Source organism: Nanorana parkeri, unplaced genomic scaffold, assembly GCF_000935625.1.
Source record: "Nanorana parkeri isolate BGI_ZX_2015 unplaced genomic scaffold, ASM93562v1 scaffold44, whole genome shotgun sequence".
NCBI lineage: Eukaryota > Metazoa > Chordata > Amphibia > Anura > Dicroglossidae > Nanorana > Nanorana parkeri.
The window spans coordinates 814317-829233 of NW_017306312.1; the positions used below are offsets into that span (position 1 = coordinate 814317).

General features: G+C 43.8%; 1 protein-coding gene across 1 annotated transcript; it reads left to right on the top strand.

Annotated features, from left to right (window-relative positions):
• The first annotated feature begins 243 nt into the window (after window positions 1-243).
• Window positions 244-14562, top strand: CHRNA1 (cholinergic receptor nicotinic alpha 1 subunit). The gene is given in 8 exon segments (XM_018572442.1): window positions 244-429; window positions 515-559; window positions 1786-1895; window positions 4064-4259; window positions 6214-6451; window positions 8703-8926; window positions 11818-12057; window positions 14431-14562. Coding segments are annotated over 8 exon segments (1371 nt in total).
• Window positions 14563-14917: the final 355 nt, after the last annotated feature.

Below are 14917 nucleotides of genomic sequence, written 5' to 3' on the forward strand. Positions count from 1 at the left end.
CACTTACACCTAAGTATTGTACTAGGTGTAAGTACAAGTACAGATTACCTTTCCTGCTCCATTGAAAGACTAGACTAGAGAAAAAATCAAAAGTTAGTTGGCGGCTATCATTTTACAGATTCTGGTCTCTGAACATCCCTACTATTTACAATACATTAAATTGATCAAATGACATAAATGATTTGTAATTAAATTAAGAATAGACACAAATATAATGAAATTCATAATAATAATAGTTATAAAATGAAGAGATTCCTCTTATGTCTTTCCTAACTCTCTGCAGCTAGATTGGTCGTTTCCTATGAACATGAAACCCGCTTGATAAGTGATCTCTTTAAGAACTACAACAAATTTGTACGTCCAGTCGAAAATTTCAGCGACAAAGTTGTGGTGACGGTCGGACTGCAGCTCATTCAGCTCATTAATGTGGTATGAAAATGATCACCAGTTTATAAAGCAAAGTTTAATTGGCGTAATGGAAATAACCTAACAAGGTTCTCTGCTTCAATTACAGGATGAAGTGAATCAAATTGTAGCAACAAACGTTCGGGTGAAACAGGTAAAATAAAGGAGTATTTTCCAGTTTTGAGAAAGAAAGACTAAATTAAAATTCATGATACAGAACACGGTTCAATAATAAGAACTTTATATACAATACAATTCAAATGTGCTTGGAATCTTCTGTTTGAACATGCTGTTACATGTTACATTATTTGTTAGGTATTTACAAGCACCAAAAGCATCTCTGTGACCCCATACTTCAGGGTGAGATGGATACAAATTGTTGTTTCACAAAAGTGCAATCTGACCCAAAATTAAAAGATCCCCCAAATGATTACAGTCTTTCCATTTGAAATGTGTAAACATGGACTGGATTGTAACATTCGGTGCAGGTGCTTAAAGTGATCATAAAGTCAAACGGATAGATGCCGGCTTTTAGTTTCATTTTCGGGCGCATACAGCAGAGGACGCCGCGGGATCGCAGGGACAAGGTGAGTGTCACTTTTCTCTGCAGCCCCGAGTCTGGCTCGGGGTTACCGCTCCTAGCTGTGAAAATTCACCCCGAGCCAGACTCGGATTACCGCCAGGGAGGTTAAGCTATTTCAAATGTTGATTAAATCACTTACAATGGATGCTGCTCCTTCATGTGTAAAAAGTTTAGTTTCCTGTGGAATCAGCTGGTCCCCTGAACACTGGCCCTGATATTCTGTTTTAGGGTGGCTCTTTTCCCTTGCACGGTCCTATGGAGCCCCTTTGTGTGTTCTATTAAGTTTGTGTTTGTCTCCACAAGCAGAAAGGCAAGACACTACCCCCCTTCTGCTTCCCCCCTCCTCCAAGCTAGTAGATGGACAGACACTCTGCTGCTGCTCCCTCCTCCTTCACTTCTCTGAGATAGTAGATGGACAGCTACTGGAAATTTCTGTGCTGTCCTTTGTGGTCTTGTACTAGACAGGAAGTTCAGGGAAGTTGAGCTGAGAGAGTTGGAGCCAGTTTTTCAGAAACATGATGATTGTGTTTGGGCAAAAAAAAATAAAGAAATACTTTGCTGGGTCTGGATTCATTATTGAAAAATGTTTGAGAGTTTAATATTACTTTAAAGAGAAATTAAGAGCCACCATTGTGATGAAATTGTGGGCTTGTCATTACCAGAGTATTAAGGTGAACACAGCTAGTTTATTGTTGTTACACTTGTGGGCTTGTCATTACCAGATTATTAAGGTGAATGCAGCTGGTTAATAATTGTTACAATTGTATTTCTTTTGATTCTTTTCATTGGTTGTTTAGCAATGGGTGGATGTGAACCTAAAATGGAATCCAGCAGATTATGGAGGAACACAGAAAATCCGGATACCTTCCAGTGATATTTGGCGCCCAGATTTTGTTTTGTACAACAAGTAAGTAAAATAGAAAAAATCCAGAACTGATTATAATTATATTAATACAGTACGATGACCCCTTTATGCAAATCCTGTAAACTCTTCACTCATCACCCACACCCTGTTAATACAGAGTTATAGCTATCCATACAACTATGTCCATTTCCAAATTCCATAATATGGGATGATGCCATTAAATGCTTCATGTGCCTCTTAAATGGATGTAATGATTCAATAAATAGAATGATGTCATTATGATAAGGTAAAGCCTATCTCCAGGTAAAAAGAAAATTACCCTTGCAGTGGGACTACCCCTGAACTGCAAGGATTAACTGCTTGTTTTTGCCTACGGGACCTGAGTAAAGGACTTTTACTTACCCAATCCTCACTCCTGCAGTCTTCAAGACTAGTCCCTGCAGTCTTTTCCCCAGTCTGCTACAGCTGTCCGAGGCCTGATGATGTCACCATGTACAATGCAGGGCCCATAACTCTACATTAGTGGGGATCAGTTAAGTAAAGGTCTTCTTCTCTATCCCCCCTAGACATAAACGAGCAGTTACCCCTGCAGTACGGGGATAGCCACACTTTAAGAGTAGTTTTTTTTTTGTACCCAGAAATAATTCCTTTTTCCAGTGATATTGCCTGCAGCTTTCTGGCTCTAAACACATATTGATGCGCTCAATGCAGGAATATTCATTCCTCATTCAACTCAATCCAGAGCAGGTCTGCCTTCCCCAACCAGCACCCTCTAGTGATAACCAGGTACAGATTCTTTACAGCAAAGATTGAAGCCAGTACACGACCAGGCAGTGGCGTAACCAGAGTTATGGGCGCCCGGGGAGCCCGCAGTGGCCTCGGAAGAGCGAGCGGCCGCCCGATGACAGCCAGGTGATCGTGTCAGGGAGAGGGAGCCATGGCTTCGTTAAGCGGGGGTCGTGACGGCGCCCCCCCTCAGTCCTGCGCCCGGGGCAAGTGACCCTCCCGCACCCCCGGTTGTTACGCCACTGCGACCAGGCCATTCTGCTGGAAGTAGGATATATATTGAAGAAATAACCCTTCATATTAGCATTTCTTCAAAGCCTGCAGGGACAAGTAAAACTATATCATATTTATTGAAAAATACATTTACTTTTACTGTTAAATAAATAAATCTTGATGGCTGCACTCAGGAAATTGCACATGCTCCCACAATGCCTCAGTTCAGGGTCATGCACACATTTTCTACTATGGTTCATGAATTGTGTGTGTAATAGTATTTACTTATGTATGCATGCTGGGCTTTCATGAATAAAAGTGGGGCACAGCAGGTTTGTATTAACAAAGCGAATGTATTAACATATGGGACTGCGGTCTTATAACTGACTTTTCTTATAGCAGTCTCTCATCAAAGATTCTGACTCTACTGTCTCTTATCCAGATTGCCCTTGAGGGCACACTTATAATATATTATATATGATCATGAAAAATTAAGACGGCATGTATGTAAAGATCATGTTCAATATCAGTCCCAGGAGTGGATTTATAAAACAACCGTCCAGCGAAAAGCTGTTCGTAAACCCATTACTAGATGGAGCTGAGGAGCATAGGACATTCCTGTGTTTCTCGGCTCCATCTAGAAGCAGGAATGCTGTATAAACTGCATTCGTCCAGTGTAGTGCAGAAGTTTTATAAATCCTCCCCATAGAGTCAGGCCCGGATTTACTCTCTCTGCTGCCCCAAGGCCAGGTTCCTCAATGCGCCCCCCTATCCGCCAACCCCCCATGGAGAATGGCAGACTTGCAGTCTGAATACAAGTGATCTCAGCGACATCGCCGAGATCACTTGTACAAAACAAGCGGCGGCTTCCCCGCTGTACATTTAGCTCTGCTTGCCCAAAGCAGGGCTAAATGTAGAAAACAACTACCTGCCCGGTGCCCAAAACTGCATGTCCTGGGCATCGGGAGATAGGAATTCCACACCCCTGCTGCCCCTCTACTCCCTGCTCCCCCAAGGCTGGGCCTTGGTTGGCCTTCTGGGAAATTGGTCTTGCATAGAGTATGAAAACAAGAAAATGTAACATACATATTTGTTCCCCTTAAACATATGTCTTTTGTATAACATAAAGGTAAGGGACCGAGGAACTTTTATCAGCTCTACCCAACCTTTGCAAACATACACTTGTAACCCATAGTATTGTCTCCTTATAGTGCTGATGGGGACTTTGCTCTTGTCAAAGATACCAAGGTCCTTGTGGATTACACAGGCAAAATTACATGGATGCCTCCAGCTATTTTCAAAAGCTACTGTGAGATTATAGTCACATATTTCCCATTCGACCAGCAGAACTGCAGCATGAAGCTCGGTACATGGACCTATGATGGCAAATTGGTGGTCATAAACCCGGTAAGAAATATATTGATTATAAATGTTAACCAGTAACTCAACGATAGATTTTGTAATGTATAATGTAAAGTCACTACTTGCAGTCCTAGTAGAAATTCCTGCAATTAAACATATATATTATAGGAACAGAAATACAGTTAAAGCCAGACTCCACCTTTAACAAAAAATAAAATACTTAAAGTCCAGCACATATAAAAATAAAAAGCAGTTCTGTCTGCAATGCTTACTGACTCTCCAATGCTGTTGCCCACAGTGAGTATTGTAGGTGACACCAGTCTTTCTGATTGAATGACACCCAGTATCTTTCAACTCAGTTCCTGGGAGCCCAGGCTGTCATGGGAACACCCCCCTCTGGGTGCATCATTATACTGGCTGGGGCTCACCGTACACCTGGACAGCACATCACTTATGTCATTATGTGAGTGCCATCCCCTCCAGGGGTTAAGACGCCCACTGCCTCCACTAAGGATGAATACGAAGGAACTGTAACGTCAGCAGACCAGCCAGAATACTGCAGGAAAAAAGGTAAATACAGGTAGCCCTCGGTTTGTGCTTGTTCCGTTTGAGCTGTTTTGGGTGGTCACGCCACATAGAGACATGCTGGTGGGACAGGGGTACCCTTTGAGATGTGCTGGTGGCACAGAGATAGACATGAAGATACTGTACACAGGCATATAGAGACATGCTGGGGGCACAGGGGTACACTTGGAGATGTGCTGGTGGCACAGGGATAGACATGGAGATACTATACACAGGCAGAAAGGGATATGCTGGTGGTACAGGGGTACAATTGGAGATGTGCTGGTGGCACAGGGATAGATGTGAAGATACTGTACAGTATAATTAATACCTTAATTATAATACTGTAATTGTTTCTGGCATGTACAGTATTAAACAGAAGCACATTGCCATCTTCAATCTGCATTGCCATCTACAGGCCGAAATCGTATTCTCTGAATGAACCGCCAGCGTGCATGTAATCACCATGATTGGATATTATGGTTATATGATAGGGATCTGTGCTAATTGACCCCTACTCATTAGCAGAGACCTTTGACTGTCAATGACAGCAGCATCCGTCAGACCTGTGCAGGGCAGCCATCAGAAATGTTGGGGCCCCTTACACAGCTCCCCAGCAACACTCCACAGGCCCGTCCACTGGCCATCCCACTTGGTCCTTCAGTGCATCCACTGTTTAACACTCTTACAACATCATATATGAGAATGAAACATGTATTCCATTTCATCAGTGCAATACTTTAAGAGTAAGGAGTTTTATTAAGGCCAAAATCTATACAGCAAAAACTCATTGATTGGAGCCCGGGCATAACTGTGCACAATCCTTAATTTCAAATGTGGAGCGTAAATTAAAGTTCTCTTGGCACAGGACCCCAGCCTTGCAACGTTAATCTACAGATTATGGATGCCTGGCAATTAATCTACCAGAATGTCTTCAAAAGCATGGAGCCTTTTCACTTAGCAAAGTAAGTGTTTACTATCAAACATCTATGTACACTTTGCAAAGTAAATGTTCACTTTGTTTAGTAAATAGGGTGAATTTCAGTTTATCTCAAATGACCCCAGGCCAGCCCTATTTTGGCGTTTCATAGTTATTTTTAAGGAAAAACTGTTCTGAAAAATCTTCTGGTTAATGAATTAGTAACTGCGGATAGTGCTACATTTGTCTCACAGTATTAAACATAATACACAATCCTTTTTGGTCACAGTACATGTGATAGGCCCATTATTCTGATATCTGCCCTGAGCCCGCTCCAGTTTTCAAGCATCGCTCCAATGATAAATAATTAGGAAATCATTGCTTGTACAGGTTTCCATGGATGACTTTTAATGCAGAAGAATAATCCCCTGTACGAAGCCAAGCAGTAATCTGCACTGCACCTGGAGATTTTATAATAAGCACGAACAGTAATGTTTCTAATTTTATGTATTACAGGAAAGTGACCGTCCAGACCTCAGTAACTTCATGGAGAGTGGGGAGTGGAAGATGAAGGATTATCGCTGCTGGAAGCACTGGGTTTTCTATACCTGCTGTCCTGACGTTCCATACCTGGACATCACCTACCACTTTGTTCTGCAGAGGCTGCCTCTTTACTTTATTGTCAATGTCATCATTCCTTGTCTGCTCTTCTCATTTCTGACTGGTTTAGTGTTCTATCTTCCCACGGATTCAGGTATGTTGGACTCCATTATTAGAATCATTCAGACGATTGTCAGATTTCAGTTACATGCGCCCCTATAAAATTTTTACGGTCACCCATAAGGCTGCGGACTTCAGAGGTCAGATGGACATGCAGGCTCAGAGCAGTCTATAAACATCTACTCACCTGAGCAGGACTGTTTATGCAAACTGAGAACAGAGAGGGAATGAAGAGGGAAGAGAGGGGATGATGCCAATGCGCTTTATTATGGTGAGAACAATAGCAGATTTTCTAACCTGTCCAAGTGACTGCTTCCCTCAAAACCAGAAGCTGACAGTATCTGCAGCCTGCTGCATAGACCCCCTAGATGTCAGATCATCACCTGACCTGGCCCTAAACAGCTGAACAAGGCAATCTCTATTTCATGTCTATGTGACATTAATGTAATACAGGGCAAACTGATGAAACTATGTTGAAAGCATTGCCTGCCAATCTTATTGGCTGCTGCAGCCCCCAAAATAAACATCTTAATATAGGGCACATATGCACATCCCCCTTGCCTCCCATATTGCCCAAGTGACCTATCAGAAAACTGTCTCATGGGGATTTGGGGGCAAATGAAGCCCAATACACAGTATTATGTATTTAATATTGGGTTCTGTGCATACATTATCGAAAGCCTACATAACAAAGAAATAGAATAGAAAAATGCAAACAAGGAACACTATGCCATCTGAGAATGCTGATGTTGTTTAAAGCTGATGTACAGCCAAAAACTATTTTTAGGCATTTGGACTGTGAAAATGTGAAGGGAGGAGGGGAGATTGTGACATTAATCTGCACCTTCCCCAATCACAGAAAGCCTTGCACTCTGTGGAAGGAATGCAATGCGTTTTCTCAATTGATGAGGTGCCAAAGTGACCCGTTATGATCAATGTACTCCAGCCAGAGTCTCGGCAGGGGACGTTCAGCGCTTATTGTCCTGTAAGAGCCAAATGAAAGTAAAAGTTGTCCTAAACACAGTAGCATGCACAAATGGCGCACACCGCATTAGCGGTAATTTATGTTTACAGTGCAAATGCCCAAAATTTATCTTTAGAGTGCAGTAACCCAGGTAGTCATGGTGTTTGAATGCAGTGATCTATACTGTGATTGCATCGTACCAAAAGCAGATCAGTGGAAGAAGAAGGTTGCTTTGGATTACTACACCTTCAACATTCGTCTTATTAAATTATCTGAAGTGGAGATAAAACAAATCCTGAACATTTTTTTATTTAAAGGAGAACTATGGGGTCAGTGTTTTTCCCCATAGTTCTCCTTGGGGTAACGGGAGGACACAAACTAGCGTCCTCCCGTTACCCTAAGCTCAGTATACCGCGAGCTACAGCTCACGATATACTGAGACGCCGCACCTGGAGCAGATCCCGACTTAGATGACGGGATCCGCCCAGCTGCGTGAGTGACAGCTGGCTCTGCCTATCTAGAGGCAGAGCCAGCTGTACCCGCCCCCTCCCCGGTCCGTTCCGCCAGTCAGCGCTGGCAGATCGGAGCGGGGAGAGGGGAATCCAGCCCCTCCCCCTGTCACGGCAGAGAGCCGTGACAGGATCGAGAGGTGAGGGAACCCGGTATGTGTTCTCTCACCTCCCGATCTACTGAGCCGACCTGTGACAGTCTCATTGTCACAGGTCGGCTTAGAACTATGAGGTGAGTGGAAATCACTCATGTAATAGTTCTCCTTTAATTTGAATGCATTCTTCTAAGTATAAATGTTAATTTAATTTTCTCACTAACTCCACCAAATCTGAAATTTGATTGGTTGCTGCATGCCGCACCTTCTTTTTCCCTTCCTTGGACCACCAATCAAGAGAAGCATGACAGATGAGATCAGTTTAGCTGTCATGGTACATGTGTTCATATATTTTCGTATTTTATATATTTAAATCTTGAGAGCCAAGGGTTCACCGTGACTAAATATTGAATTAGCTGAAATAAACAGGAATGAAAGGTAGAGTTGTTTTTTATTTTGTTTTGTATTGGATTGAGGTGTGCAGGAGCTTCCTATAATAATGACGTGCTCCTCCCACAGCTCTACTCTCTGCACAGGTACAGCACAGTGATTATGTCACTGCTTCTTATACAAAGTGAGGGTTTGCAAAGACATTTGGCGTACACAAAGTGGATTTAAATCCTTTGTACTTAGTGAGGAATATATTTAAATGAATGTTTTTGTTTTTAGAGTTCAATTTTAAACAATGATTATCGATTTCTCTCACATTATCTGCAGGTGAAAAAATGACCCTCAGTATCTCTGTCCTGCTGTCCCTCACTGTGTTTCTTCTGGTCATTGTTGAACTGATTCCATCAACCTCGAGTGCTGTTCCCCTGATTGCAAAATACATGTTATTCACTATGGTACTAGTCATAGCATCAATTATTATTACTGTCATTGTGATCAACACTCATCACCGCTCTCCAAGTACTCATGTCATGCCTGCCTGGGTCAGGAAGGTAAGCTTGGAAAATGTACAAAATACTGTATTTGTCTCATGAACACACAGTTAGGCGCTCTGTTTAAAAGCGGAATTTCAGACAGATATAACAGACACAAATAATGCACCTCTGTAATCAATAATACATTTGGCTCGGAATCAGCAGCCCTTGTACAGCAAGGCTCAGACTGGTAGAGGGAGAAGCAACCCACGGAGCCAATCATTTGTGCTGCAGTGCAAGGAGCACGCTGATAGAAGAAGAGAGCCGATTGACTAATAGGAGGAGAAAGATGAGCTTTTCTCTTCACTGTCCAGTCACAGGGTGCAGGTGGGGTGGAGACCTGTATGGAGACCTCCTCCCCGGTCCGACATGGCTGCGCTGTGTGGTGGAACTGAGTACATCTCAGAACATAAATACAAATTGTTTCACAGTTAAAACAGTTCCCATATATGTATATCGTGTGTGTGTATGTGTGCGTGTGTGTGTGTGTGTGTGTGTATATATAATTCTGCCAATGTTCCAGAGTGAAACTTCTAAGTTACCACATACCCAACATGTGGGTGCAACATTGAAGGTGACCTCTTCCTTCTATGCGAAGGACAGACGATCTGTTTGTTGTTCCTGGTGATATTGGAAAGGGGCTTCCTGTCTCCACTGGGATTATTGCATTGTGGCTGGTTAAGACAAGCTGGAGAATTTATATGGCAGAGAGGATGGATCATCTGATTAATCCCAGGACCCATGTTACTGAAGGCAACTCACCTTCAGAATTTATCTCCCAAATTATTCTGCAGGGCAGTACCTGGTCGAAAATGCACCACATTCTTGGCCCATTGCAAAGAGGGTCCAGCGGCATTCACCACAGTGGAGTTTGGCCATTGGGTTCTGAATAACAATGTGTCCAAATAATTAAATACTTCAGCATTACCGACCCTTGTTGGTGTGCTATGTCCCATGTGTGGGCTGCCTTGCTTTAGTGTCAGGAAAATACAATTATCTGTAGATAAGCATACAATGTTCAACATATTTACAGAGGTCTATATATTAGAACAAAAAGAGGGACAATTACGGGATAGAATATAATGAGACAGATATAATGAGTTTGCTTCCAAAGAGGGACAATCCTGCTTGCTGCTGCTAGACTCATTCACCTAACCAACCGCTCAGTGTCTGCAACCCCCCTCTGCCAATCCCTGCACTGGCTTCCACTCGCCCAGAGGATAAAATTAAAAATATTAACAATCACTTATAAAGCCATCCACAACTCTGTCCCCGGCTATATCTCAAACCTTGTCTCAAAGTATCACCCTAACCGTCCCCTCCACTCCTCCCGAGACCTCCTGCTTTCCAGCTCCCTTGTCAACTCCTCCCATGCTCACCTCCAGGACTTCTCTAGAGTCTCTCCCATCCTCTGAAACTCTTTACCCCAACCTGTCCATCTATCTGCCACCCTAACTGCCATTAGGCGATCCCTATGATGTGCCTGCAGGGCTGTCTTCAGTGCCTCCTTGTTCCGCGGCTCCCTCTTCACAGTGGCCAGCGGGCCCCATATAATCGGGAGCCGCGCTGTGTCAGATTACACAGGCCGAGGCCCTGGTGCGCCTGCACCGGCGGTAGTTCCGCCACTGTCCACAATCTGTAATTAATCTGAACGTTTTCTAAGGCAGACACACTTTCAGACATTTTCAGTCTGTGTAATGTATATATAAAGTCCTGACCTTGATGTGCAAACATGAAGCAGCCTTGAGATAAAGAGGTAAAAGCAGAAGTTGCAGATTTGTAATATTTTGCAACTTCCTTCCAAACAGGACCTAATGGTTATTTGCCAAACATTGTATTGGGTTTTTATTTGCTTGGTTTCAGAAAATGTAGAAGCTTAATTTTAATCAAAATATTAAAATATACAAAATGTCGGCTGTCAGAGATTTTTCCGTCTTTGCCTTTCCTCAGGAGCTTCTTGTAAAAAACACCAGTCACTGCTGCTCTCTCCTTGTGCAGGGTGACTGGTCTTGTCTCCGCCCCTTCCTGTAGTGTAGGCAGCCTGATGGGCCCCTCCCACAGCTCTAATCTCTGCACAGGCTATGTGCAGCACAGTAATGATCTCACTGCTACTTTTACATGGGTTTTGCAAAGGCATTTGGTGCAGACCAAGAGGATTATATGCATCGTCAGGGCAGCCATCAGTAATTTTGGGGCCCCTTTCACGGCTTTAGGCTGGGGCACCCCCCTACGCTCCCCCATCTGAGACTATCTATGGTGGGCTCTGCAGGGGTCTCAGGTGGGCTGGTCGGGGCTGCATCTCCCTCCCTCCTAGCTCCTCTTACCTGCTCCTGCTGCTGGTGCCTGTACACCTGACCTCCTCTGCCGCCGGACTGGCCGGAAGTGACGTGATGCCACTTCCATCTGGTCCGAGGTCAGAACACTGGTGGCGCTGCTGGGGCCCCAGGCTCCTCCGAAGCCGCTGGATCTGCACTACTGGGACCAGGCCTCCTCCGGCGCTGTTGGGGCCCGACCGCCTCCGCCTGTCACCACCGGCCGATACCCATGTAAGGGTCCCGGGCCCCGCAGGCTGCCCGGGCCCCTTACATGAGTATCGGCCATACCCCCCTGATGGCGGCCCTGTCCATCGTGGCCATCAAGAAATATATTTGAATGAGTGTTTTTTTGCTCATAGTTCAGCTTCAAAATTTGCATTTATAAATAATATTTGTTTTATTGTATAGTGTCATGTGTCGATTTAAGTTCTTTCATTCAAATCGCATTACAGACAATCAGTTTTTTAGGCTGTGCTGGAGAAATGAAAGACAGTATCTAGTTTCTGTTTGAAACTTGCATTGTCAAAGACAATTCTTTTATCAGGTACATTGATAAGTAAGGAGAAAGGCATCTAAAACCCGTATCTTTTCCAGATATTTATTGACACAATCCCAAATTTGATGTTCTTCTCCACCATGAAACGCCCTTCACAAGAAAAACAGACCCCGAAGATTTTTGCAGAAGACATTGACATATCAGAAATTTCTGGAAAACTGGGTCCAGCTGCTGTGACCTACCAGTCACCAATCTTGAAGAACCCTGAAGTGAAGAGTGCTATAGAAGGAGTCAAGTATATAGCAGAAACCATGAAATCTGACCAGGAATCCAATAAGGTATTTATCACAGAGTTTGTCACCAATGTATGGCTAAATACCATATCACCAATACCAAGGATTTGTGGGGCATTATATTTGTAGCAGGCATAAGCGTGTGCAGCTGATTGCATTAGGGTGTGCACACAAAAGTACAAACACACACGTATATAAGATTTCCATCTCTTCAACTGTCCCTTACCTCTTCCAGCAGGGGCGCAGTTATGAAGCAGGGAGCCTGGAAGTTGGTCATGACCATCCGTCTGGCTTCGTGATTGGATGGGATGCTACAGCCACGCTCCCTCACAGCTTCAGAGGCACAAAGGACTGTGGCTGTTTGTGTGGAATGAACGCTCTGTATTTCTGAGCTGGTCACAGAGAGATCACCGGCTCAGTGACTAAAAACACAGCGCCCGCTGTTGCAGTTTCAAGGTTGCGCTCAGGGTGATTAGGGTGTTCCCAGGCACATGTGGCACACCCTGTGCGCACACCAATGGCAGCAGGGAAGCATGCTTATATTGAAGAGTAAGCAACTAGCACCAAATACCACTAGGGCAGGTCTATAGTGACCTGACTGTAGTAATTAAAGTACTACTAAGCTCAAAGGTTTTTTTCTTCATTTTCAATAGAGCAGAGAATGGTTAAAAACAATATTTGGTGTTTTCTGTTGTCTTAGTTATCTTAGTTATGTTAGACGGTTGTCACTGAAACAAATGTCCCCACTCAACAGTCTCTACCCTATTCCTGCTTTGGCGACAACTCAAATTTTTGATTTTTCCTCACTTTCAGTCCCTGTGAGAATGGTCAACCAGATAAAAAGAGAAAGTGACATACAATTGAATCTGTGGTTTATATCATTGTAACATATCTGATTCCCTAAGGGACACCCCTCTGAATTACACCTTAACCCCTGAGGAAGGGGGGGATTGTGTTTGTCCACAAAATGCGTTGGCACTTTATCTTTACCATAAAAACTCTTTTGGACTCTACTGTGCGTGGTGGCACGTCCATTCTTTGTTTTAATTGACTTCTCCAAGGCCCCTTCCTGGGCTGGGAGGAAATGCAGACACTATCAAGCAATTAGGAACTATGAAAGAAACTCATATTAAAATCAAGAGACATTTACAATCAAAGATCACTGCCAGAGATGTGGGTGTCACCTGGTGATGGACGCCAACACAGAGAGGAGGGGACGTTCATAAAGCGTGATAAGGTATGCTGCCGGGTGCCCTTCTCTCTCACTCGGTCATGGAGGAGAGAAGGGCACCCGGCGGCCCCTCTGGTTTCACCCTTACCCCCCTTGTGATGCCACTGATCACAGCCTCTCATTCTTATTTATACCAGAAATTAAGTCCTGGCAGAGATTCTAACCCCTTAACACTCTATCCACACTCTATCCAAAAAAGCCCAACTTAAAGGAGAACTATGAGGTGAGTGAAAATCACTCATCCTCAAAGATCGAGCCGACGTGTGACAATGAAACTGTCACACGTCGTCTCAATAGATAGGGAAGTGAGCGAACACATACTGTCGCTCGCTGACTTCTTTATCATCTCTCTGCAGAGAGCCGTGACTGTCAGTCACGGCTCCCTGCAGGGATTCCCCCTGCCCCGATCCTCCAGCGCTGACTGGAAGAACGGACGGGGGAAGGGCGGGTACAGCTGGCTCTGCCTCTAGATAGGCAGAGCCCGCTGTCACTCACGCAGCTGGGTGGATCTCGACAGTAATGTCGGGATCCATCCTGGCTGCGCAATATACTGAGCTTTGGGTCACGGGAGGACGCTAGTATATGCCCGCCCGTGACCCTTAAGAGAACTATGGGGTAAAACACTTACCCCATAGTTCTCTTTTAATCTTGGACAAAAGCTTGCTTAAGTTAAAAATTAACGTCAGCACCAACTGCAACGCTTGATCAAAGGCTACTTAGGGTTAGGGCTAGCTTCATTCATCTCACATCTTGTGAGCCCAAGAACTCACAGAAAAATGTTGTGGAGGTCAGCACAACATCATTATGTGCCACTACTCTCTGCAGCATTTAGGATTCACCCACCACCATAGGAAAAAAAAGGCTGAAAGGGACCTATGATGGCACCAGAATACACAAAAGACATTGGTAAATTATTGATTTTTGCAAAGGGTGAGGAGTGCTCCAAGAGGGGTTGGAAGCAAATAGGGTGGGGGAGTAATCCCAAACCTGGAGATCAAATGAGGCTTCAAATGCTAGAACTACCAATGATTAAGAGGCAGGAGGAATACTTTGCTTTACCCCAGATCCACTTAGGTTGGGTGGCCCAGCTTTTAAACCATGGGTTCATGTAGAGTCAGCCCAAGAGTTTTTTGATTCCCAGCATGCTGTTACCTGCAATTACAATATAACCCATTTACTCTCCACAGGCATCAGAAGAATGGAAGTTTGTTGCAATGGTGCTCGATCATGTCCTCTTGGCAGGCTTCATGATAGTCTGTGTCACCGGAACACTCGCTGTGTTCGCAGGGCGCCTTATTGAGCTAAATTCACAGGAATGAACATAGTTTGGATTTCATGACATTCAGAAGAATATCCCAGGAGGAAGAAAGTTATGACTGCAATGCTTATAGAAGGCAAAAGCGGTTCTTCTTCACCATTTTGTATAACGTATTACAGAATGTATGTCATCTACATAAATAATGATAATGTTCTTAAAACAAAATTCCAATTTGGTGGAAAAACAGGGACATTTTCTAAATCTGGATCTTTTTAAATAATTATATATAGTGAACAATTGTATTTCCTTTCTTTGCAGATGAAGGATTTAATAGGTAGTCCAGGAGCTGTCATCACAGATGTTGTGTCTTTTCCCACCCCCACTATTGTATCATGCACAACACATTTTATACAGAG